The sequence below is a fragment of the Anoplolepis gracilipes genome, chromosome 8 (assembly GCF_047496725.1).
Source record: "Anoplolepis gracilipes chromosome 8, ASM4749672v1, whole genome shotgun sequence".
Lineage (NCBI taxonomy): Eukaryota > Metazoa > Arthropoda > Insecta > Hymenoptera > Formicidae > Anoplolepis > Anoplolepis gracilipes.
The window spans coordinates 5,399,248-5,425,768 of NC_132977.1; the positions used below are offsets into that span (position 1 = coordinate 5,399,248).

General features: G+C 24.1%; 3 protein-coding genes across 3 annotated transcripts; all 3 read left to right on the top strand.

Annotated features, from left to right (window-relative positions):
• Positions 1 to 6,314: 6,314 nt before the first annotated feature.
• Positions 6,315 to 7,632, top strand: LOC140668825 (uncharacterized). Its single transcript, XM_072898148.1, has 5 exons — positions 6,315 to 6,354; positions 6,546 to 6,825; positions 7,022 to 7,090; positions 7,177 to 7,266; positions 7,534 to 7,632. Exons 1-5 carry the CDS (start codon positions 6,341 to 6,343, stop codon positions 7,630 to 7,632), a joined length of 552 nt encoding a protein of 183 aa, XP_072754249.1. The 5' UTR covers positions 6,315 to 6,340.
• A 1,392-nt stretch (positions 7,633 to 9,024) lies between these two features.
• Positions 9,025 to 11,793, top strand: LOC140668826 (uncharacterized). The gene is made up of 6 exons (XM_072898149.1): positions 9,025 to 9,281; positions 9,942 to 10,091; positions 10,274 to 10,529; positions 10,742 to 10,810; positions 10,942 to 11,031; positions 11,698 to 11,793. The coding sequence occupies exons 1-6, from the start codon at positions 9,025 to 9,027 to the stop codon at positions 11,791 to 11,793; spliced, it is 918 nt and encodes a 305-aa protein (XP_072754250.1).
• A 4,746-nt stretch (positions 11,794 to 16,539) lies between these two features.
• LOC140668827 (uncharacterized) lies at positions 16,540 to 25,219 on the top strand. The gene is made up of 15 exons (XM_072898150.1): positions 16,540 to 16,574; positions 16,658 to 16,935; positions 17,333 to 17,598; positions 18,116 to 18,265; positions 18,441 to 18,696; positions 18,902 to 18,967; positions 19,063 to 19,152; positions 19,339 to 19,423; positions 23,321 to 23,346; positions 23,704 to 23,972; positions 24,169 to 24,324; positions 24,399 to 24,648; positions 24,805 to 24,873; positions 24,984 to 25,073; positions 25,160 to 25,219. The coding sequence occupies exons 2-15, from the start codon at positions 16,672 to 16,674 to the stop codon at positions 25,217 to 25,219; spliced, it is 2,097 nt and encodes a 698-aa protein (XP_072754251.1). The 5' UTR covers positions 16,540 to 16,574; positions 16,658 to 16,671.
• The last annotated feature ends 1,302 nt before the right edge of the window (positions 25,220 to 26,521 follow it).

Consider the following 26,521-nt stretch of genomic DNA (forward strand, 5'->3'; position numbering starts at 1 on the left):
GCTTATTTCTGAAAGACCTAAAAGAAAAGTGAAAGTTTGTTCGAGATTTTCGCAGAAATTACCAAAGTGTTCCTACTTTGCTTGGTAAAATGTAAATTGATGTGGTTCGAGAAATATGCCAAAGACAATCCAAATAACGCTGTCACTCCTATTGATCATTGCTTTATTTTATGGTTTGAACTTCTTCGAATATCCGTTTGGACAATTTAAACTACTTACTTCTTTTCTATATTTATTGATTACATGGAGTTTTTATGCGTATCTCTCTAATTATCTGATTTACATTAGTTATACTTCATATCTTTACATGAATTATGATATGATAATAGGAGACCTCACCGCAATTGTGTCGATATTTGCCTTTTTTTTTCATTTTAAGGTATAAGGTGTAAAAATTTAGAATTTTATTCCAAAAATACTTCAGAAAAATTAATTTCTCAAACTTTTTTTATAATTAGAAAATATTATAATGTTTAAGAAACTTTTTTATAAATAAGTATCTCAATACTTGTATTCTTATTTATGTTTTTTATTTTGTAGGTGAATAATAAAGAAATAAAATGTTTGTTTATTTGCTTCTAAATCTTTTAAATTAATTTTAAGTATTAACCATTTACACACATTATTCCATTCTTTACTTTTTAAAAATTCTTCTAAATATAGAAAATAATTAAAAGTTATTAAAATAAAAAACAAATATATATACATATTATCATTTTATCTTTATTTCATTTTCTTTAATCTACAGTTTAAATCATGCTGGCAGAAAAAGTAACTCATCTTACAGAAGAGTCCTTAATTCGTCCAATTTCTCTCTAGAGCAATTGCTTTAATAGCAATCGTTATATGATATGATTGAAAACAAAAAACTGCTTATACACATATTAGTTCAAATGTAGTTAAAATCAAATTTTATATTTATAATATATTTGGAATAGATATTTAATAATAAACCAGCTTCTTATATTAATAATGAATCGATTTTAATATAAAAAAGTACTACAAAGAATATACTAATATACATATATTTAATGCAAAAATTTATCGCGTTACAAACTGACATTTATTATCGCGATATGTTCAACAAATAAGTTTGACGGACCAGTAGTCAGTGTAACTTTAATCATGCAAAGGTGTTAACTATGGTCACTATTCAACAAATTTTGCGACCTCTTTTTGTTACAAGTTTTATTATAGGTTTAGAAGTATATCCTACACCGAAAAAATTGTATTCTCTATTTTAGAAGAATTCCTTCTAAAGCTTTCCTCCAATAAAATATTCTAAAAAATTCAGAATATTCCCCTCTAATGATCTTTTGTTAAGAACAGTATATGAAATAAAGAAAATATTCTTAAATTGTATCATACAAACCCTATTTGCGCTTACACCACTAGAGGGCATAACGGTATATTTTTCCCGTAGATAGAAAAACCTTTCGCAAGATATAAGAACCCCAATCCAAGAGAGTTCAGTATCGGGGCTCTTAGCCCTGAAGATGCAAACTGCAATGTTTACGAAACGTCATTGAGTGCATTACGCTGTTCATTCACGCCGCATCCATCCGGAAGTCCCCAGTTTAGACAATTCTAATGGCCACGAAAGCCTCAAGATTAGAAGTGTATATATATTCTTACATATTAAGAATATCTAATACTTTTCTATTTTTTAGAGGATTTCTGGGTTTAGTTAAGAAAATCCTCTTGGCGCTTATTTTAGAGGAAGATATTCTAAAAATAAGTGGTATATTCTTAAAATGAGAATATGATTTTTTCGGTGTATAAAACAGTTCAACAGCCCAATTCAACAATTTGGTGGATTGTTTACTTTAGTATTTTATATTCATTAATAGTGAAATTTGGTTTATTTATGTTTATCTCCTCTATTATATAGCAACTCTTTTTACATGGAAGGTATTATTTCCATTCAACAGTATGGCATTCATTGTAGCGATTAATATCTTTACCACTATTATATCTGTGATTATGAGTTTCTATCATCAAAATGTACAATTATATATTTTTATACTTTTAATACATATGTTTATCTGAATATTAATATTATATCTTAGAACATTATAGTCTACATATTTAATACAGTCATTTTGTGGAAAATTAAAATTATTTTCAAACATTATTTCTTAAATTTTTTAATAGTACGTTATGTAAGAAATGAGTTATATAATTATACTTTATATAAGAAATGAGAAGAAAAAAAAGAGAAAAAAAGAGCATGAAGATGATTGTGTTACGAATCATGTTGAATTGTTCTGTATAGTACGTATATGCACCTATGACGTTTTTTCGAGATTCGAAAAATGCCTGAAAAAACTTGCTGTTGTGAATGATACCTTGGAAAAATTGGATACGCCAAAAATGTATCAAAAGATGTATGCGCGATCAAAACGCATCATGATTGGATGGATTGTACACAGTTTTATTTTAAATTTCTACAATATGCTACAATGGCTGAATATAAAACAAATTAGTTGGGCATTCTTTGCAACTCATATTATAAATTATGCTACCATATAAATGCGTTTGTAGACTTATTAATTATTTTTATGTTATGGTTTGTATAATATTTAGTGTAAGTATTGTGTGTATATGTATAACAAACAAATTGCTATATCTATATTTTATAATCTTTATAAATATAAAATCCTTTTACAATTGTGATACTAATTAATATATTATAGACATCATAAAATAATATTTTGTAATATTGTAATATTTGACAAAACTTTTAAATATTCTATTTTATTTGTGCTTAATTTAAAAATTAACAAACATCAAAAAACTTGTCATATCGATGTATATCTATTATGTAAGAAATTCTATGTCGAAATGTATTATATAATTTGAAAAACATTGTAATACAGGTAAATAGGTAGCAAATTTGATAGAATAAAAGAACATATGTAATATCTGGTAAAAGAGGAATGCGGATTTAAATGGAAGAAATCTGTTACCGGTTTACATCAATATACTTTATCTATTTACAATTACAAAACAACATTGTGGATCTTAATGTATATTGATATAAATATATGTTCAAAAAAATTATCACCTCGATGTTCATTTAATATAAAATTTGATAGAACTCTGTATTTCTAAAGATAATTAATTAAGAGAATCACTTTTATATTTATAAAAACTCTGCTATTGCATAACAAGTTTTTAGGAATAAAATATAGTTTTTAGTAATAAAATATATATGTCTTTTCATAGGCATCTTCATTTAGAATTATGCTGCATTATTCGCGAGTTGAATTCAATATCTGGAATGCAAATAAATTTCAAAATTTTACTTTGCAAACATATCCATAACTGTTTTATTACTTATACCAGTTTTATTATTTATTTTTAATACTATCGTTGGAAAAACAAATATCACTATACGAATGGATTGATATTATCCACTGGACTTTTGCAGAAACAATGAAACTATACATCATAAATCACATTTATGAGAATGTTACAATAAAAGTAAAACAATCCACATATAGCTCGGAAAAAATTACATGTTATTAATTTTTATTTAAAATATATTAGTAGTAATTTCCAAAATTTTTTCAGGCTAAGGAAATCGATCAGATAATTTATCAACTAACAAGTATTCTTCAATATGCAGATATTTGGGAGGAGGTAAAATATATTTTAATTGCGCATAAAGCAAGAAATTAAATTAATTAAATAATATATATATATATATAATTATTATCAATTTACAGATTTATCAATTCACATTGCAAGCAGCAATGTATCATCCGTTAAAATTCACTGCAATGGGTCTTTTCTATTTTGGCAACGACTTTATTCGAAAGGTTATCTTTGTTATTTTCTTAATTTATATTGTCGTTCTTATTTCATGTTTTAACAATAAATTATAAGAATTTAAAGAAAATTAATTTTATATATAAAATTATCTTTAGCAAATTGTTATTTTTCTATACTAATATTTTTGTACTACTATTTTTGCATACTACACATAATGTAGTCATCTTATTTTTAACTTTTTTTATGCATTTCAATAAATTGCTTTTATTTATTGGACAAAAATTAATTAATATTGTTTTTTCTAGTTTTGCATGCGATTCTAACATGTGTTATTATCATGGTGCAAAGACGATTAATTTTCACGTAAGACTAACCTCGAATTACAACAATGCATTAAGACTTTTTATGTAATTATACCAATAAAATTTATTACTCAAAGATGTTACAAAATATTGGTTACATAGTAACATATCTGGGATTACAATGCAATTTATCATATAAATATTTTACTTTTTCGATAAATTAATTATGTAAATGTTTCAGAATACAATTATGTGTTAAAGTTTAAAACTGTATATCAATATTTTTCAATATTAAAAATTAAATTATATATATATACTTATTTAATATTTATAATAATAATATTTTACTTAGAAAATTATAAACTGTCAATTCTTATAATTCAAACCATTTTACTCAAAATTTATTTTTTATACAAATTATAAAAAGCCTTTTCACTTTTATATAAAGGTGCAACATAGTAAGAATTCTTAGTTATAACTTTTTATGCTTTATATAATAAGATAGCTGTATGTAGATAATAATTTTGCGCAAAAAAGATCATCTAATTTAAATTATCCATCTGTTTATTCTAGCATTCGATATTCATCGCTCTTAATGGCAGTTTCAGCATATTATGCAGTATAATTCTTATAAAGTTTCCTGCAGGATGTACAAGAAAAAGTGAAAATAATTTTTCAATTTGCACGAATATTACCACAAAGTATCTTGTGTGTATTCGTATTTCATATTACAAAATGTAATTTAAATTTATAATTTCGATAACTATGACGAAGACGATTCAGGCAGCGCTGTCACCAATATTGATTGTTGGATCATTCTGCGGTTTGGGCTTTTTCGAATATCCTCTTGGAAAACCCAGGCCATATCTTACTTGTCTGTATTTTTTAATCTCATGGAGCTCTTATGTGTATCTCTCTTATTATCTATTCTTTACTGATAATTATTATACAGACGAAATCTCCTGTACTAATATAATAATAATATTTAGCACTATTCTATCGATGTTTTGCAGCTTGTTTTATTTTAAGGTAAGAATTATAAATCATATTGCTCAAATTTGTTACGCTTTAACTTTTGTATAATAAAGTACTTTTCAATGAGAGTACTGATCTCAATTGTCAAAATAAATAGACAAATATCAATGTTTAAGAATGATGTTTTTAAGACCAGTTTCAATAGTTGCATTATCATAGAATGTTTAAAGAAGAAATATTATCTGTACTTATTGTATATTATATTCTTTGTTTTAAATTAATCATTAAATTATATTATTTTTTTAAGAAATTGCAAACGTGTTTATATAAACTTTCTATGATGGATGATACACTGGAAGTGCTCGGAATATCAAAGGATTATCGAAGATTATATAAATTGACAATTCAGATAACAATAGGATGGATTTTACTAACTTTTTTTATAAATACTTACGAGACTTTGATGTTAAATCATGAAGATTTCAACATCATAGATATTTGTGTTGCGTTCTTAAAGAATCATATGTTCCACGTAAATACTCTCAATAGTTTAATTTGGGGAGTTATTTTGAGGTCGGTATATGTATTGCTTTGAAAAATCTTTTTTATAAACAATATGTAGGTAATAAAAATATTTACAAAATTTTTAAAAAAGTAGATAATTCGAATTTTATATCTCATATCATTATTTATTATATTATTTTCTAGATTTCTTTTAATATTTTAAAATTTCATTTTTAAATAGTGTAAAATAAGATTTTGTTAATTAGCTTTGTTAGTTTAATAAATGCAGTATGTAAAAAACCAAACACCAAAAAGTAATGTAGTATAATTATTAGTTTACATAATACACAGGCTGTATTTTCTTTGAACGATCATGCGCTGAAAACGTCAATCTATTTTTCATTGATGTAAAATGAGCGACAAAGATAGAATGATGTCAGCATTTGAGTGTCCAAAAAAAATGCGGTTACAAATGTAGTATACTACAATACCAATATACTTAAACATAATAAACAGTTGATGAAAGCACAAAGAGAAAAATAAAGAAAAGAAACAAACAAAATTTTTACACATTTGAAAATAGCAGATAAATTTTAAATATTAGATTCTCTTTTAACTTTTAGTTTTTCATTAAATTCAGGTACGTAAGTTCCAGATTTAGTGAAATCAACGAGCACGTTTGTGATCTGTTTAAAGACGATGCAATGTGCACTAGACGACAAAATAAATTAATCTTAAGTAGTCAGCAAAGTACAGAAGAAAAAAGAAAATGCAGACAATATATGTGGATTATAATGTAATCATAATGTAAAAATTACAAAGTACACATTAAGTATACATGTATTTTAATGTAAAAATTACAAAGTACACATTAAGTATACATGTATTTTAATTAAAATTTTTACATCTTATTTAGCTCATTAAAGAATCCAAGCTTAAACACATTTGTAAATTAATTTAATTATAACAATTATAATTTGATTGCAGGCATGTTCACCTAGAATTATGCTTTATATCACGCAAGTTGAACGAAGTATTCAGTATACAAATGACACTACAAATGGCATCTTATTATGTGTTCTTTGTGGAAATGTGTTGCGAGATTTACTTAATATATATACAAAAAGATGCATATGCAGATGTAGATGAAGATTCAGATGAAGATATAGTTCAGGATTTTCTAGATATATTTATTTACATCTGGGCCGTGATATATACTGCCAAACTTCTTGCATTAAATTATATCTGTCAAATGATTTGCGATAAGGTATAATAGAATAATTATTAAGCATTAATAACAAAATTTAATTAACAACAGCAATAATAGATTGTTAATTTTGCAACACTGAAAATCATTAATAAATAATATTAATATTAATAGTATTCATTAAATTAGTTGATCTTATTTTTTTATATAAAATATTTGATATGATTTACCAAGCTATAATTTTATAAAATTGCAGGCAAACGAGACCGTAACGATTCTTTTTAAATTATCTAATGACAATACGGACAAAGACTTACGAGAACAGGTAAATTATTGCCGCATGATTTCATACAGCATCTTGTATATATGAAGTTTATTTTATATTTATCCGATTATTAATCTAAAATACAGATTCTGCAATTTATTCTACAAATAAAACGAAAGAAAGTAAAATTTTATGGTATGGGACTTTTCTATTTCGGTTATGATTTTATTCGTGAGGTATGTTATATATTTTGCAAAAATATATTATTAATTAATATACGTCAAATACAATAAAAGACGAAATATTGTGTTTAATTCTTCTTTGATGACAAAAATTTTTAAATAATGTTAAAAAAATATGTATTTTTATTTTTGTATGTTTCTAATATAAGTGCAATACACTTTTTTTACATTGTTATATTGCATATTTTAGATTTTCTTTTCAATTTATATGATTCAAAACAAATTTGCTTGTGTTATGTAAAAGAAAAAATGTACTTTCAGTTTTATGCGGCAATTGCAACTGTGTTGATTATTATAATACAAATGAATGTATCTTATCATCACTTATTTGTGTATGATAAAGAAATCGATGAAAGTTAATTAATAAAAGGTAAGCACATGTATATGAGAATAAACTATAAAAACATTTTCTGACATGTATTTAACATATGCGTACCTTTTTCAAGAAAAAGAACTATATATGTATATATACATATATAACAACTTAATAATATCTATATAACAACTAACTATATATATATATATATATATATATATATATATATATATATGTATATATAATTTTATTTATTAATTGTTTATTCCTAGTCATTATTTTACAGGAAAATTTTTTCTTACTACAATAAGAAATATATATTATAGAGTGACTTTTAATAACATAGAAAAATTATGAAAGACAAAATTTTCTCTTACAATTGCAATTACCAAAAGTAGTTTTTTTAATTGATGTCATAATTTGCATAATATAAATTATAGTACAGTACATGTCATTATCATATACTTATATAATATTATATATTCATTCTGTCTTTCAAATATTGTAAAATAAATTAAATTACTTTATATCTTTGCTTTTCATTTACTCAACTTAGAAGATTTTATATCTCATTTTTAAATTGCAGAACAAAAACACAATGTCACGAGAATAATCGCTTGGTCATTTCTGCGTTGACAAATTATATACATGTGTACAGATAAGAATTCCGGAAGTAAAAAACGATCTAATCTAGATTATATTTTATCGCTCGATATTGGCTAGTCAAATAGCAATTTTGATGTATTCCGCAATGTAATTCGCGCAAGGCTTTCTAAAGGACTTAAAAGAAAAGTGAAAGCTTCTTCGACATTTTTGCAGAAAGTACTGAAGTATTACTCGCTTAGTAAAATATAATTCAAATTTGTAATGATTCAAGTGATTCGAGAAACATGCCGAAGACGATTCAAATAGCGCTGTCACCTTTATTGATTATCGCATCTTTTTGTGGTTTGAACTGCTTCAAATGTCCTCTTGGACAAGCCGTATCTCACTTGTCTGTATCTCTTGATTATATGGAGTCTTTATTCGTGTCTGTCTTACTATCTAATTTGCATTACTTATACTTCATATTTGTACCTGAGTTTGATAGAGATAATAACAAAACTCACCACAATTGTGTCGATATTTGCCTTTTCATTCCATTTTAAGGTATGTACACAAATTTAGAATTATATTTAAAACTTACTTCAAAAAATTAATATTAAATTTTTTATGACTCTAAAATATTATTATTTTTAAAATACATTTGAATATAACTATCTTGATACTTGTATTCTTATTCATTTATATTAAGTAATAATAATTTTAATAAAGCATTTTAAAAATTAATTATAATATCTTTCAACAACTTTCTATTAAGAACATATTCTAATAACATTAACAATTCCTCTCTAATATTGTGTAACTGGTCGATATTATTTTTTAAGAAATTTAAAATGTGTTTGCAACAACTTTCGCTTGTGGATGATACGTTAGAAATACTCGGAATGTCAAAAGCATATCGACGATTGTATAATTGGGTAATTCGAACAATAATGGGATGGATTGTACTAATTTTTTTCATAAATATATCTGACAGTATCTGGTTAAATTATGAATATTTCAGTATTATTCGTATTTTTGTACCGTTTATAATAAACCATTTGGATCACGTCAATATCTTCATCGCTTTAATATGGGGCATTTTGCTGAGGTAGGTATATGTATACTGGAAAGTTATTTTACAAGAAATATGTGACAATAAAATTTAAAAAATGTTTATAAATAGAAAGCATATAAAAAATTTCCCTCGATTTTATAAATATTTTAAATTTTTTTATATGAGTAGCTCAGATGCTACAAGTAACACAAGTCCACCCAAACTCAATTTCGAATTAAAAGATTTGAGGTAGAGACAATGTGATCTATCATTTCAAATACTATAATTACACTAAATTTGTCTGTTTTCAAAGTCAATCAGATTACATATTTAAATCATTTATATGTCTTTATGATTAAAGCAAACGCAAAAATTTTTATTTCTCCAAATTTTTATTTTGACATTTGTCAAAACATGTACCATTTGACATTTGAACTATTTATATAAAAAATATAGTTTCAGATAAAATTTATCAAATAATGTTGTTATTTTAAAGGAGATAAATTATATTTTCTTAACAATTAATATAAAAATATATTATTAATATGTACTTTTAATATAATTTAATTTAATTTAGATCATTTTTAATGTTTATTAATGTAATCAATATATATATATATATATATATATATACACAATAATATGTTGATTTTAATCTAGAATTATAGTTATACATCGGATTCTCTTTCAGCTTTAGTTTTTCATTATATTTAGATACATAGGCTCCAGATTTCAGCGAATTAATGAGTACATTCGTAATCTGTTTGAAGACGCAGAGCATATCGAAAAAAGAAACAAATTAATCTTAATTGCTCAGCAAAGAACAGAAGCTAACAAATGCAAACAGTATATATGGATTATAATGTATAACTTTTCATTTTACAATATTTTAATAATTCAATTCAATTTTCATACAGAATCTTTCTTTATATAATTTACGCTTTAATTTATTATTTTTTTACGAAACCAGTCAAAATATTCTTTTCTCATCTCAGTATTTGTAACTTGCTTTACTTATAGTAATTTTTTATGATTTGATTATATAGGCACGTTCATCTGCAACTATGCCTGATATCACATGAATTAAACAAAGTATTCAATATACCAATGACTCTAAAAATGGCAGGTTATTTCTTAACTTGCGTGGACATATCTCGCCAAATTTATAGGTCATATATAGACAAAGACATGGTTATTGATATTGGACAAGCTATAGATAATGCGGGTATTTTTATTTTTGGCATTACACATAACATAATATTTCTCACATTAAATTATATCTGCCAGACGCTTAACGATAAGGTAACGGAAAATTAAATAATTATCAAGTAATTAATAATTAATAATTAATATAATTAATATAATAATTAGAGATGCAATAATAAACATTGCAAATACTAAAACACATCATAGTTGAATAGTTTTTATCCAAGTTGTTTTTTTTAGTCTTATTTCTTTTTTATAAAACTTTTGACAATAATTGTAAGTTTGATATTGTATCATTATAATTTCAGGCGAACGAGACAATAACAATTCTTTACAAATTGTCCAACGATAATTTGGACAAAGATTTATGCGAGCAGGTAAATTATTATAGTGAATAATTTTACAGCGTTTGATTAAATAAATAAGTGAGAATTTCTAAACAAGTAAAAAAAACCTTTATATCTCATATAGCATATTTATATTTATCTCATTATTTGTTTAAATTCAGATTTTGCAATTTATACTGCAAATAAAGCAAAGAGAACTAAAAATTTCTGGCATGGGGCTTTTCTATTTTGGTTATGACTTTATTCGTAAGGTATGTCATATATTTTGCAAACTTTTAATTAAATTTAATTAGAAGATATAATATTACATATAGATAGAGCTTTAGTCTATCTCTGCCTTTTGTTAAATTTATTCCCACGTGCAAAGATAAATAATATAAAAAAATAGATAGGAAATTTTCTTTCCTTGAACATTTCCTTGCGCATTCTCTCGATGATTGCGCGATTGTACATACATACGCGAGGAAGGAAAATGTGCCCCCTTTTCTTTACTTATCTTGACACGTAGATAAACAATTCTATTTATATGTAATATATCTATGTAATTAACATAAGATAAAACCAAAAAAAATATTATATTTAACACTTTCTAAATAAAGACATATAGTATTTGGATTATTTATTACTTACTTGCTATTTCCTAACTTTATATGTTTTTTAAAGAAGATAAAATTCACAGAGACTCTATAATATAATGAATTTAAAATTACAAGAAATACCAATATAATATAGCAATCAATATAATACAGACTAGTTCGCTATAACATCAGCTGTTTGACTCTGTTATTGGCCTTTCTTGTATTTTTAAATTGATTTATATGTTTTTCACATTCTTATTTTATTTCAATATTTTCTTTTTAATTTATATATTAATACTTCAACAAAATATCCATATAAAATAAAAGAATATTTTTTAGTTTTACATGTCAGTGATGACCATCTTGGTGATCATAATACAGATGCATCTACCAAATCCGTATCACTACATTCCGCCTATCAATTCCAAAAGTTAAGTAACATATATTAAAAAAATGAAAGATGAGATAATATGTATTCTTTATATGTACATTTTACAGGAAAATATAAATATGTTTCACATTCTATATTCATAAATAATATAAAATAAAATGTATATATGATTTATTTATCTGCTTCTAACTTTTTAAAATTAATTTTAAGTATTAACCATTAACGTTTTTTTTCCATTCCATATATATTCCTATTCCATTTTCTGTACTCTATATTTTTAATCATGCTTTATATGTTTGTTTTCGTATGTTTGCAAAAGTAACTCTTCTTATTTTTTTAATCCATTTAAGTGCTCTTTGAAACAATTATTTTAATAGTAATCATAAAACGATATGATTGAAAAGAGAAGAAATTGCTTATACATACTAAAAAAGTTCAAATAATAAAACAATAAAATAATAAAGTTTTTGTATTTATAATATATTCGTGATAAATATTTAATTAATCAACTTCTTTTCGTGTCAATAATAGATATTTAATAAACCAACTTCTTTTCATATCAATGTATCGATCATTTTAATATAAGTGAGTGCTATAAGAATTGAAGAATGCATTAAAGTTATTTATTTAAGGAAATCCACTGTCATTGGTTATCGACGAAATTGCGATACGTCTTGCGAGTAAGCTTAAATTGACATGAGAGTCAGAGAGAGTTTGTGACAATATTATGACCATCCAACAAGTCTCGCGTCCTCTTTTTGTCATGTGTTTCATTATGGGTTTAGGTTTCTACCCTATGGAACAAGGAAAGCCAAAGATTCGATGGAGCATATATTTAAGTATTCTATATTCTTTGATAATCTGGTTCATCTATGCTTATATTTTTTATTATACGATAACTTTTTTTACATGGAAACTATAATTTGAGAACAGCATCGGTACTATCCTTATAAACATTAACATCTTTGTTATGATAACATCCGTACTTATGAATTTTCACTCTCGAAAGGTACAATTATATTTCCTTTATTTTTATAGAGTGTCTTAAATTTATATACACTTACATTATATTTATATACATACATTTATATTTATATCTTTCTAATATATCTAAAAAAATTTTAGTATCTTACTAATATAGCTAAAAAGATATATATTAAAGTTTTTGTTTATATAATATTGAAAACCTCAATATAGTAATTTTCTAGAAAAGTAATATAATATTCTTTTCCAATATCTATTCCAATTTCCTAATATCTTCTAAATTTCTTAAAAATCTATAAGCATAATTATATTTTACATCAAACATAAAAACACAACTCATATACACATTTTAAAATGTTGATTACAAACTTTTTTTAGATATTTGAAATAATCATAAAAAGGCTAACAAATATATAGTTATATTGGCATTAATGTATAGTTTTTATCTGAATTATCTTATTAATTTTATTCCTTTTATGTAAAACTTTCAGTGCTGCTTTCAAGTTACAATTTTTTATTCACATAATTTTAGGCAAACGAAACATCTGTAATTCTTCAACTTGTCTAACGAAATTCTCGATGAAGGCTTACCTGAGCAGGTAAATTATTACCTTATAATTTCATGTACTTAATATTTTAACTTTTAAATGTTTTATGTGATATTTGTCTCATATTTATTCAATTATTGATTTAAATTTATTTAAATTTATACTCTACAATTTATATTGCAAATAAAACAAAAGAAACTAAAGTTTTCTGACATGAAGCTTTTCTATTTCGGTTATGACTTCATTCGTAAGATATGTGATCTGTATTTTTTTGTCAAAGTATAAGAACATAAGATAATGCTAAAAATATTTCCTTTTCTTTTTTATTTTAACTTTTCTCAATGATACAGATTATATATTATATCAATGTAGTTTTTTTATTAGTTACCTAATTGCATTCTACATTTTTTTATTATTATTTTACATATATAAAAGCTTCTGTTTATTTTCTGTTATTACGTAAGACTGTTAAGTTATATAAAATAATAGTTTTAGATTTCAGTTTTATGCGTCAGTTGCAACTCTTTTGATGATTATAATTCAGATGGATAAATTTAATTAATATAACATTTCGCTAGCAGTGTCGAGAATTAAACGAACACAAAGGTACAGCAAACATAGAGTATAAGGTTGAATTAACATTGTACATCACATTTACGCTTTTAAGAAAAAAAAATTAAATATATATATATCCCATTTTACATATAGATAATAACAAATTTATATATAATAAAATCTTGTATAATAAAAAATAAAATATATATTCTAGCGCTAAAATTTTCTCTTCTTTTTAAATTAACTAACCACATATCCGCGCGCTCTATTTATGCATTAAATTCAACTGAAACGTGGATTAAGGTCACTGTAAAATTCTCACAATCAGTCTATGTTTAATTTGAATGTACTTAACATTTTAGCAGTGTTTTATTTTTTTAATTATTCGTTATATTTTATTATACTTTTATTTTTATATATAAGTACAGTAAAAGATTTATTGTAACAGATTTATTATAACAGTTTTTTATATACAACATTTTTCAGAGACTATACTGTTTGCTCTGCTGTTTGTCGACAAAAACAATATGCCATGTACAAACGAACGTCATTTTCTTTTTTAAATACTGGAATATTAAAAAAAAAATAAAAAAATATATGTATACTTAATATCTAATAATTTTATTATTATTTACTTTTACTTTGATAATTTAATAAAATCTTTTATAAGTAAAAGACGTTATCTTTTATACAAAATATTAATAATTAAAGATATAAAACAATTACTTATATTATTACATGTAACATAAGCTTTTCATAATCTTTTCACGGCAATCATAGAAATAGAAACAACGCATTATATGCAAAGATGCTTTCTTCTTTAAGGATAATTTAATTATACAAGTAAATATATATGTATTATAAAAACTAATTATTCTATGTATATGTTGGGTGCTTCCGCAACATACAGATCAGTAAGTTGGGTTGTCTATCTGACGATCGGCAGAGATATGCTTTACCGACCTCGCATAATCGAAACATATTAAAATCAGGGAATCAATCATGTAATTTTTTCTTTGTGAAAAGTGAAAAAATTACATGATTGATACCCTGCCCACATTTCTGTTCGTAAAAATTATCAAAAATTTTTTTGTAAGAATTATCAAAAATTTTTTATGCCATGGATTTTTTCGCGTGGAACTTTTTGCGACACAAAGTATATGAGACTCTGCCGCAAGATCCAGAAGATTTTAAAAATAGAATTCGTAACGCGTGTACGAAAATCACTCTTTCAATGATTGCCAGAGTGAGAAAAAATTTTATGCGGAGGATTGCTTTATGTTCAGAAGAAAATGAAGGTTACATTGAACACATATTATAAGCATTAAAAAAAAGGTTTTTTGTTTAAATTTATTATATTTTATTTTATCTGTGTTATTATATTTTAATTGTGTTATTATATTTTAATGGTATTATCTATGTTATTTTATTTATATTATTAAATATTACAATTATACTGTATGTTAAAAGCCGATTTCAGTTTTCTCATTCCCTATCGGATTTGCATTTGAGGTATTAATCGTGTAATTTTTTTCACTTTTTACAAAGAAAAAATTATATGATCGATCCTCTGATTTTATAATTTTTCAATTATGCAAAGTCGGTAAAGCATGTCCCTGCCGATCGTCAAATAGGCAACCCAACTTACTGCTCTGTATGTTGCAGAAGCACCCTGTACATACTACAGAGAAAGGGAGAGAGAGAGAGAGAGAGATTTATTATATGTAAAACTAATTATTAATTTATTTTATCTACACAGCTCATTCCTTATTTTTTAATAAAATTGTTCTAACAACAATAAAAAAAATAACAAAAAAAACAAAATAATTTTTCAAACATAAGTATAAATTATGTCTGTAAATGCTAATTAATATATTTTCTTTTATTTCTACATAAAAATTGTAACATTTGTAATTATTCTGGTCTAAAAAGAATGTTTATGTCAAATATTGTATAAATGTAATGATTCGTTTTAAAAAAACCAAATTAACCCTTCATCAAGTTTAACATCGCAAAAATCAAGATTGTTTTATGCAATGTTATTTGATAACATAATCAAATTATATGTATATATTAAATATTACGTATGTAAATATGTTTGAGCATTATCATGTACAGAAGTTATTTTAAAAAATACAGAAATATTTTGAAGCATTAAATTAAATTATAAATACACACATTTAATATTAATTATAGTTGTTTAGAATCCATATTTATAAATAAATTATTAGATAATTAGAATAATTATAAGTTCATTTAAAATCATAAACCGAAATATTAATTTTCTCCTACATATAAGATAGTAATAAACGCATAAGCATTTATTCTTGTTTTTGATGACATCTCTAATAAATAGATTTAGTTTCATATTATATTATTTTAATATAATATTATACACATATTCATTATTTCTTAAGAACTATATAAAAAATTAGATTTTAACATTTATGTTTGCTTTCTATTCTCCCAAAAACAATAATTCATACTTCATTTAATTTACTTAATTCACTTACAATTTATTGTAGAGACATTTGCTGATAGTAGAGATGTAATATCATAAAAATTTATCGCTTTTTTACACTTTAGAAAATTACATATGTATAGATAACAATACCGCAAAGAAATGGCTATTTAATTTAAATTGTTCATCTATTTATTACGTCGCTCAATACTGCGTCAATGTCGATTAGTATCATATGATACACGTAAAGTTTCGGTGAGAGTCTACAAAAAAAAGTGTAAGAGTAAGAACTTTTAAAATTTTTGCAAAAATTGTCAGAGTGTATTTATATCTCGTACAGCAAAATGTAATTTAAAATAGGTGACTCGAAAACTATGACGAAAACAATTCAGGAAGCTGTCTCACCACTATTGATCGTCGGTTCATTCTGTGGCTTGGGCTTCTTTGAATATCCCTTTGGACAATCCAGGCCATATTTTACTTATTCGTATTTCTTGATCATGTGGAGTCTTTACACATATCTTTTCTATTATCTAGTTTACACTAGTTACACTGCATATCTATTCGTGTCATGGTTTAATATAATAATAATAATCACTGCAGTTATGTCGATGCTTGTCAGTTTCTTTCGTTTTAAGGTAAAAATTTAGAACTGTATTCAGAACTGTATTTCATATTTGTTGTGTCTTAAATCTTATCAACTTATAATATATACTCAAATTTATTTTAATTAATTAAGAGAACTAATTTCTTTTATAATTATAAATAAATTTAAATTTGTAAGAAATTTCTTTATACTTATATTATTTATCAAAGATAGATTATTTAGAAATATTTATTTACATTTATATAATGTATTTATATTACATATTTTAAATAAGAACCAAGTTTACATTTTTAGACGAAAAATAATATTAATACAAAGTAATAATAACATTAATCATCTTTTTTTAAAAATACATTCATAATCCACTAGCAATAGCTTTCTAATACATAACAATTATATAATAATCAGTCGATGTTATATATTCCAAGGAATTAAAAATGTGTTTACGTAAACTTTCCATTGTGGATGACACATTGGAATTGCTCGGAACGCCGAAAGAATATCGACGGCTGTACAATTGGATAATTGGAATAATAACTGGATGGATTGCACTGGTTTTTCTTACAAATGCATCTGACAGTTTGTGGTTGAACTACGAATATTTCAGTCTAACTCGTATCTGTGTTCCTTTTGTGGCAAATCATTTAATTCACATCAATACTCTTAATGTTTTGACATGGGTAATTATCTTGAGGTCAGTATATACGTGTATTTTTCAAAGTTATTTTACAGATAATGCGTAACAAAAATATTTTTAAAACATATTTACAATAGAAAAAATTAAAAAATTTTACAAATTATGTAGATATTTTGATTTGCAAGATTTTGTAATACTTTAATAGACTATATATGTTTGAGTTCAAAATATGTATTTAACATTATTTATTTAAAGAATGCTATAATGCTACTTAAAAAAATGTATTTTTTATATATATGTGTATATAACTAAATATAAAATACTAAATTAAAATAATAAATATATAAGATAATAAAAATGTAGAGAAAAAACATATAATTTGTTATATTAAATTTAATATAATTTAGATTATTTTCACGACTTAGTAATACAATAAAAAACATATACGTATATATGTATACATGTATGTATGTACGTATGTATGTGTATATATCAAATATTCTTTTAAATTTTCTAAATTTAAGATCAGCCAGATATCGAATTTTTTCCAGCTTTAGTTCTTCATTAAATTCAGATATACTGGATCCAGATTTCAACGGATCAATGAGTACATTCATGATATATTAGATGAACGTACTAAAGGACGGAATAAATTAACCTTACAATTAATTGATGGGCAAAGAATAGACGTTAAAACATGTAAGGAGTATATATGGATTTTAAGGTATTAATCAGAAATTTAATATATTTAAATATTCGATTTTAATACATAAATTTTAAACATAATAATTAAAAAATGAATCAATAAATTGATTATATTTCTACACAAATTTTACTCTTTTTTTGTACACATTTATAATTTATTTTAATTACAGCGATCTTTTCTGATTCGATTACAGACACGTCCATCTACAGTTATGCCTCATATCACGCGAGCTGAACAAAATATTCAGTATACCGATGACACTAGAAATGGGATGTTACTTTGTGCTATTCGTAGATGTATTTCGCCATATTTACAGATCATATATAGATAGAAATACAGATGTTGCAATTGGACAAGTCCTAGATAACATGTTTACTTGTATATGGGGTATGGTACATAATGCGAAATTTCTCGCATTAAATCTTATGTGTCAAACTCTCTGCAATAAGGTAACAAAAAATGAAATAATTGTAAATTAATTATAATTAACATAACAAAGACTAAACAATATAAACATTGCAAATTTTGCAATAATAAAAAATATAATACTAAATAAAGCTGTTGTTAAACAATTTTTATGCAAGATACTTGATCATTCTTTTTGTATAAATTTTCGATATTAAAAGTTTTTATTTTATATTTATGTAATTCTAGGCGAATGAAACGATGAGAATTCTTTACAAATTATTTGAAAATCCTGAAGAAGACTTACGAGAGCAGGTAAATTACTTTCGCACAATTTCATGTAATGTTTTAACCTTTAACTGTTTTGTACTTTAATATTTGTATCTCAGATTTATTTAATTATTTATTAGATTCTGCAATTTATACTACAAATAAAACAGAGAGAGCTGACATTTTCTGGTATGGGGCTTTTCATTTTTGGTTCTGGCTTCGTTCGTAAGGTATGCTCTACAGTGTATATATAAAAATATAAATTAATATCAAGTAAAATACACATACACAAAAAATATTGTACTTAAAATCTTTTAAAACGAGGTGTGCTTTCCACAAAATTTTCTTTTCAATTTATGTAGTTTAAGAAGACTGCCTTTATCAAGTAAAAGAATAAAAATATCAATATTTTTCAGTTCTATGCGTCAGTTGTGACCGTCTTGGTGATTATAATACAAATGAATGTTCCTAATCCGTATCATACCATTCCACCTAGTAATGGCAAATATTAAGCAAATGCATAAAAATAAACTATGAAGAGGATATATATATATATATATATATATATATATAAGTTTTACTTTGTATATAATAAAAAATAGTAATATAAGTATGTTCTTTTTTTTCACCCTTTTAAATAAATTTTTACTATTATCTATCTACACTTCCCACATTCCCAGACATTTAAAAAAATTGTTGTAGAAACAAAAATGAAATATAATGATCTATAAAAGTTTAAGTATACAAACTTAAATATCTTCATGTTCTTTATTTTATAGTGTATTCTATTTAAAATAATAATATGCAAAAATATTGGCATTTTACTAATCAATTTTTTTTATGGACAATTTATTGCTACATTTTTGGATAATATAATATCTTCCTAACCATGTCAAAGTCAAAGTAGCTTTCTTACCTTATAATATTACAACAGACATTACAACGCAAAGTAAATGCACAAAATTCAATTTCAAGAAATTATCATGAAAAATATTCAAACAGTTATACGTCCGCTTTCGATTGTGTTTTGCTTATTCGGATTCTAAGTATTCAAGTATCCTAACGATCGACCAAAATTACGTCTTACCATTCTTTAGATTTTATTGATATAGTTGTTTTATACATACTTTACTATTAGAGCGTGGATATTTCTTAAAAAATTTAAAATTTACATACTCATGATAACTACTATTAACATAAGCTTTTCAATAGTATATACAGTGCTCAGATTATTTTATAATAAAGTATGATAGATTTGAAAATAGTTTAAAATAATTCTGCAAGTAAGAAAGTGATAACTTTTGCATGTGACGATATTTATGGAAGAAATCATTAACTATCTATGTTGATCATCAGTTATATCAGTTAAAACTGCTCTAAAACGATTTTTCAGCAGCATTTCGAAAGCTATAAAAACCCTAAATTTTATTTAGTATATCGAATATAATCGATTTTAATTAATTAGGCAAGTAAAACCGAGTTTTTTCTCAATAAATTGACAAACCTTTCTATTGATGTCGAGACGCAGAATAATATAAGCAAGGATTCTTATTTCGTATGTATGTTTGTACAAAGTTTAACGTTTCTAATTATATACAATGGGTTTGTATTTATTTAGATGGTTATAATACAACTATCAATTTCCCAAACTTCTAATTAGATTCAGATATAGTCTTAATAAAAAAATAGAAATTCAATTATAGTCCAAAATAAAATATTTATTATGCGAAATTTATAATGTTAAAATAGATTATTACTTTATCATAACATTCTATAATAAATAGTATTTGATACAAAAAACATTTTCTCAAGATCAGCTAAAATTATATCCTACTGTCTTCTACAACTTAAATAAAGTTTCTATCAAAATAATTTATAAAATTCGGATATGTAGAATATATGGAATGAAAATCAACTATATTGTATGTATAATAATGTTCATCAAGTACATTTCAGACATATGCATCTAGAAATGTGTTCGATATCACGTAAATTAAATACAATATTTGAATTTCAAATAATGATGCAACTGTATCACCAATTATTACAATATTGTTTACTGTGAAATTTTATAAAATAATTATATTAATAAATAAGAACATTCAAAATATGTTCTGCGTATGAAAAAAACGATCGAAATTAGAGTTGTTTTTGCTTAAACTTTAAGCAACAACTTATGAATTTATATTGTTTTATGTCTGGAATTTGTATCAAGATATACATATCTTCGTATAAAAATAATATAATAAAATATGAATTAGAAACAGTTACATAAATAAATAATAAAATAATATATACAAATAACCTTTCTATTATTTAGAATATATTGGTATAGATATTTAAATAAAACACACTTTAACTATTTATATCAAGCTATTTGAGTATTGTTTCGTCCATTTTGAAATTTGCAAAAGCAATTCATATTTACTAATTTATCAGATTTAATCAATTTAATTAATATTAGGAAGGCAGAACTTTTTCTCAATAAATTGATCAACCCTATTAAAGGCGTTTCTAATTATATAATTATTTACAGATTATATAATTTTTGTTGTAATTATTACGAAAACTAGTATCATTAAGAAGTATTATTTTATTTAATTATTCTAGTAAATAATTAATTATTGTATTCAAAATATATTAATAGACATTAATAAGGTGTATATATATATATATATAAAAATATTATATTAAAATATATCTTATATATATATATATATAAGATATATTTTAATAAAAACTTTTCGCAAACATACATTAAAACTTACATTTTCACAAATCTCATTATCACGAATGGAATAAGATATTTTATTTATAACATTTCCTGTTATATTCGTCTAAAACACAAAAATAAAAAATATTGAAATTGTCTTTGATATATATATATATATAAAATAATTTTTTTTTTCAATTTGTTAGAAGCGGTATATCCAATAATATGTAGAATTTATATTTCTAAAGAGGTACTATAAAATAGAAAGCAGAATATTGTAAATATTATTCGTGTTAATATACTTTTATTTGATACTAATTGAAAAGAACACTATCATATCTTACTGTTATATAACAATTTTTTAAACAATATTCTATATTACACAATAATTTGAATTAAAAAATATAAATTTAAATTACTAACATTACTATTTGCTTTAGTTTAACATATAAATTTAAGATAAATGCTTTATATTAATCAAAAGTCATTTTTGCAATATATAAAATCAATTATTTCAATACTCACAAGTGTATCAATTATAATTATGATAATTTATCAATGTAATCGTCAGCAAAAAGTGCAGTTATAATTTTTATAACATTTATTTTTAATAAGTACTATATGTAAATTTTTTAATTGAAAAATAAAAAAAACATCAAGAACACAGTAGTCATATTTGTTATATTTATAATAGTATTCATATTATAATAACATATTTCTTCTGTATAAAAAAAATAAAAGATATATATCTATCACCTTTTTTTCGATAAACATGATAAAATTTTAATAAATCGATTAATACAACTTAATTAAAATTAAATTAAAGATTTATTCTTGTAGAAATAAAGAGATAGATACAGCACACACACACTCTATGCATTATTTATAAAATGATAAATAAATTGTGCGCAAAAAAGAAAACAAAAGAGTGGATTTCTTCCTGTCTTTCAGTAGTCCTGACAACCATTTGGTCAATACCGTCGTGTTACATAAGAGTAATTTAAACAATGTTTTACTGAATGACATTTTTAATCGTCAGTTTATGTTTTATGTGTACCTGTTAGCCATTAAATATGAAAATGTTCACTGCTTGTACAAAATTTCAACAAAAATAATAATAAAACTCAAGAAACTATATCTTTTCATACAAAGTAAAATATCTATTCACAATTTTATAATTATTTTATCCTGTTGTCTTCATACTATGAGAAATTGATTGACAGTTAGTTGCGCATCCGATCTACGCAGATAACGAAGGAAGATGACCCATTTTTTTCTAAGAAAAAATTAAATGTTACATTTAATAACTTTATCTTTTTGTATCTATGATTGTTATTATCAAGTATAATTAGTACAGCCATTTAGTTGTACACTTGATAGTAACCATCATAAATACAAAAAGACGCAATTTATAATCGGAACAGTGCACACAATGATTAAAAGTTTTCAGTCAGCTTTATCACCGCTTTTAATAATTAGTTGTGTGTGCGGTTTAAAAACTTTCGAGTTTCCGACAGGCCATCCAAAATTATGGTGCAGTTTGTTATATATACTGTTATTCTGGGCAATTTATTTTCTGCTCGTGACATATATATTATCTATTATGATACCATATTATGTCGATCTTGCTTATTCACTATATACGATTTTCTTTTTACTAAACATTTGTATATTGTTAATATCAGTTGTTCTTATGGTATATTATGATAAGGTACATAATCGTTCATTAATAATAAAATAAAACTTAACTGTTTTTTGGTACAGCTTGAGTATTTAAAGTAAATGATTATTAACTTTTTATTAACTTAATTTTCTATGTCTTACAATATTTATGTAGCAAATAAAAATACCATAAAATATTCCTCATCTTGATACAGCATACATTTAGTAAATTTCTTTTCGTCCATATATCTAATAAAATTATTCCTTAAAAAACAGAGAAACTAATATTCATTTCTCTTTTTTTCGAAAATAAAAAAAATGAAATAATTACATTATTAAATATAAACTGATCAACCTCTGAGATAAATTCTATTTGTCTGTATTATTTCTTTATGACTTCTTTTAGAAATTTAGAAAATGTTTAAAGAGAATTGCTATTGTCGACGATACTTTAGCACAATTCGGAATAACGACAAATTATCAAAAGCTACGCAAAAGAACGACATGGCTCATTTTAGGATGGTTCATGTCAATCATAGTATTGAACTCTGGAGAGACTTTATGGTTGAGACAATATAATCTTAATACTCTAATAGTTATTTGTGCTCCTTACATACAAAATTATTGCTATCATATTAATTTTGTTGACGATCTAATTATTATTAGTATTCTTGGGTTGGTACATGGTTTTATGTATTACTATATATTATAATTATTCTAGTAAATTTATGCGTATAAAATAAAAGTATATACATGTATATGTGTTGTTATAAGAATTTAAATTTCTTTGAAACTTTCGGAGACAGATTATAAATAAATCTATATCTATTAATAATATTATTATATTTATTGTAGCTTTATTTATGTTTAGATACATAGGATTGAAGTTTGATCAAATCAATGAAAATGTTCAAAAGATAATGAAAAATAATAAAATAAGACAAGTTGGAAAGAATCGCATGTTACAATCTCGTCAACGAAGACTTTCGGGGACTCCAAGCAAGAAACATGTATTATGGATTGTGATGTGAGACTCGAATTTAATATATGTTGCAAAAATTTTTTTATAAATCTTAATATTCTAATATCACGTTTACGCAGACATCTTCATTTGGAGTTATGTAAAATATCTCGCGAGATAAACTCAATATTTGGAATACAGATGACTTTAAAAATGGGATTGTATTTCGGTTTCATAACAGCAAATCTGTGTGAAATATTTGACGTAATATTAATCGAGAATTACTGCAAATTAAAAGTGGAGTTTTTTGTCTTACTCTCATTATGGATTGTTTTCCACGTTTTAAAACTCTTCTTTATTAATTATGTATGTGAAAAAGTCAGTGCCAAGGTATCAATTCTATTCGTATATTATAGTTTAAAATTCATAAAACTTATTAATTTATTTTTAGTTAGCAATTGTTTGATTATTAAGTAATAATAAAATTTAATTACCAGAAATAAATCAAAAATAAATTTAACAATATTTTGTATATTTTAATATTAGGCAAGTACAACAGGAAATGTTATAAATATCGCATCATATTCTATTTGTGATGTTGAAATTCGTGAAAATGTAAGTCTTAATAAGAATTTGCTAAGAATTTTTTATTAAAACATACTTTGCAAGAAACAATAACTATAGTGTACGTTAGAATATCTATTATTACAAATCTATTCTTATAGATTTTACAATTTCTATTACAACTGACTCAAGCGCCACTCAGATTCTATGGACTTGGACTGTTTCAGTTTGGTTTTAAATTTCTTCAAGGGGTACGTTGTAATCATGATTTGATTACTTATTATGAATAGTGGAATTCATTAGAAATATCTAAAAAATGCCATTACCTTTTTTTTAGTTCCTCTCATCTGTTGCGACTGTTATAATTATACTAATACAGGCACACGTAAATAAATAGTGACTTTAATGAAAATATGACTAATATAATCAGCACATACTACACAGAGAGGACGATTTGTTTGAATGATTTGTTTGAATTTAGTTATTTCATTCAAACAACATTATGTCATATGAAACATTATTTTTATTGACTGAAAAAAGTATTATTTCGTTGAATTAAACAATATTATATGATACATGTTATTTTAAAAATCCAATAATCTTATTAGTTTCTTGAAATAAATAGCTTTCTTTGACTATTTCAAGCATAAATTTTATTAAATCTAAAGAAATTTTTCTCTCTGTGTATAAGTATAAATATCAACTTATATAATATTGTAACATAATATAAATGTGTAACATAACTTTCTCTTATAAATATATTTTTAGAAGTTATATAATTTAGCTGAGAATTATATAATACTCATTATTTTGAGGAAATATTACAAAATAAAATTCTATTCTATTTTTATGATAATTTAATATCTATCTTCTTCCTGTTTTTTCAATTATTTTTCGAACAATTATAATCGTTCTCTATATAAAAACAATTTTACGGAAAACTTCTATCACAAATTTTCTATTATTACGTTAAATAACAATGTACATACATATTGTGTTTTTATATAATGCCAATTAAAATTAGTTCTATTATTTGTGGAATTTTATTATCATTTTTTTAAATACGTATAATACCGTACAAATATCAAAATAAAGTAATAAGTATTTCAAAAATTGTATTGATAATTTTTGTAAATGTGCTTGAATATAAACAGATAACATATTATAATGAGACTTTTTTGATAGCTCGCGATATATAAAATTTAGCAGATCAATAATTATAATACGCATAAGTGCAGCAATTATGAATATACCGTCGTATTCCGTATCCGATCGACTGTAATAGCATAGTTTGCAATCGTGACGATATCCGCTATGGCTAAAAACATTTGGACAGTTTTCTCGCCACTTTTGATAATCAATTATGTATTTGGTTTAAAAATTATTGAGTTTCCGGTAGGTCATCCAAGACTTTGGTTTAGCCTCCTATACGTATCATTTTCATGGTCGGTTTACTATTTCCTCGTATGGTATACAACAGGGTCTTTTATGAAGTTCTTTGAAAACATACACCATATTTTCCAAGGTCTGAATTATTCCATAGCTTTATTATCAATTGTGTTTGGAATATATTATGATAAGGTAAGAGAATATTAACACAATATGCACTTTACCGATAAATAATCTCAATTATTTTTAAATAATCTTGTTGTTAGTGTCCGTAAATTATTGAGATGTAAAATTTCTTATATTTATCTAA

Bases quoted from the DNA above. Each gene is read 5' to 3' on its own strand.
- LOC140668825 (XM_072898148.1), top strand. The intron at 6,826-7,021 runs GTATAATAGAAT...ATAAAATTGCAG, and splicing joins GTCAAATGATTTGCGATAAG to GCAAACGAGACCGTAACGAT. The intron at 7,267-7,533 runs GTATGTTATATA...ATGTACTTTCAG, and splicing joins GTTATGATTTTATTCGTGAG to TTTTATGCGGCAATTGCAAC.
- LOC140668826 (XM_072898149.1), top strand. From the start codon at position 9,025: ATGTGTTTGCAACAACTTTCGCTTGTGGATGATACGTTAGAAATACTC. The intron at 9,282-9,941 runs GTAGGTATATGT...CATTATATTTAG, and splicing joins ATATGGGGCATTTTGCTGAG to ATACATAGGCTCCAGATTTC. The intron at 10,811-10,941 runs GTAAATTATTAT...GTTTAAATTCAG, and splicing joins ACAAAGATTTATGCGAGCAG to ATTTTGCAATTTATACTGCA.
- LOC140668827 (XM_072898150.1), top strand. From the start codon at position 16,672: ATGACGAAAACAATTCAGGAAGCTGTCTCACCACTATTGATCGTCGGT. The intron at 19,153-19,338 runs GTATGCTCTACA...AATATTTTTCAG, and splicing joins GTTCTGGCTTCGTTCGTAAG to TTCTATGCGTCAGTTGTGAC. The intron at 24,649-24,804 runs GTATCAATTCTA...TTTTAATATTAG, and splicing joins GTGAAAAAGTCAGTGCCAAG to GCAAGTACAACAGGAAATGT.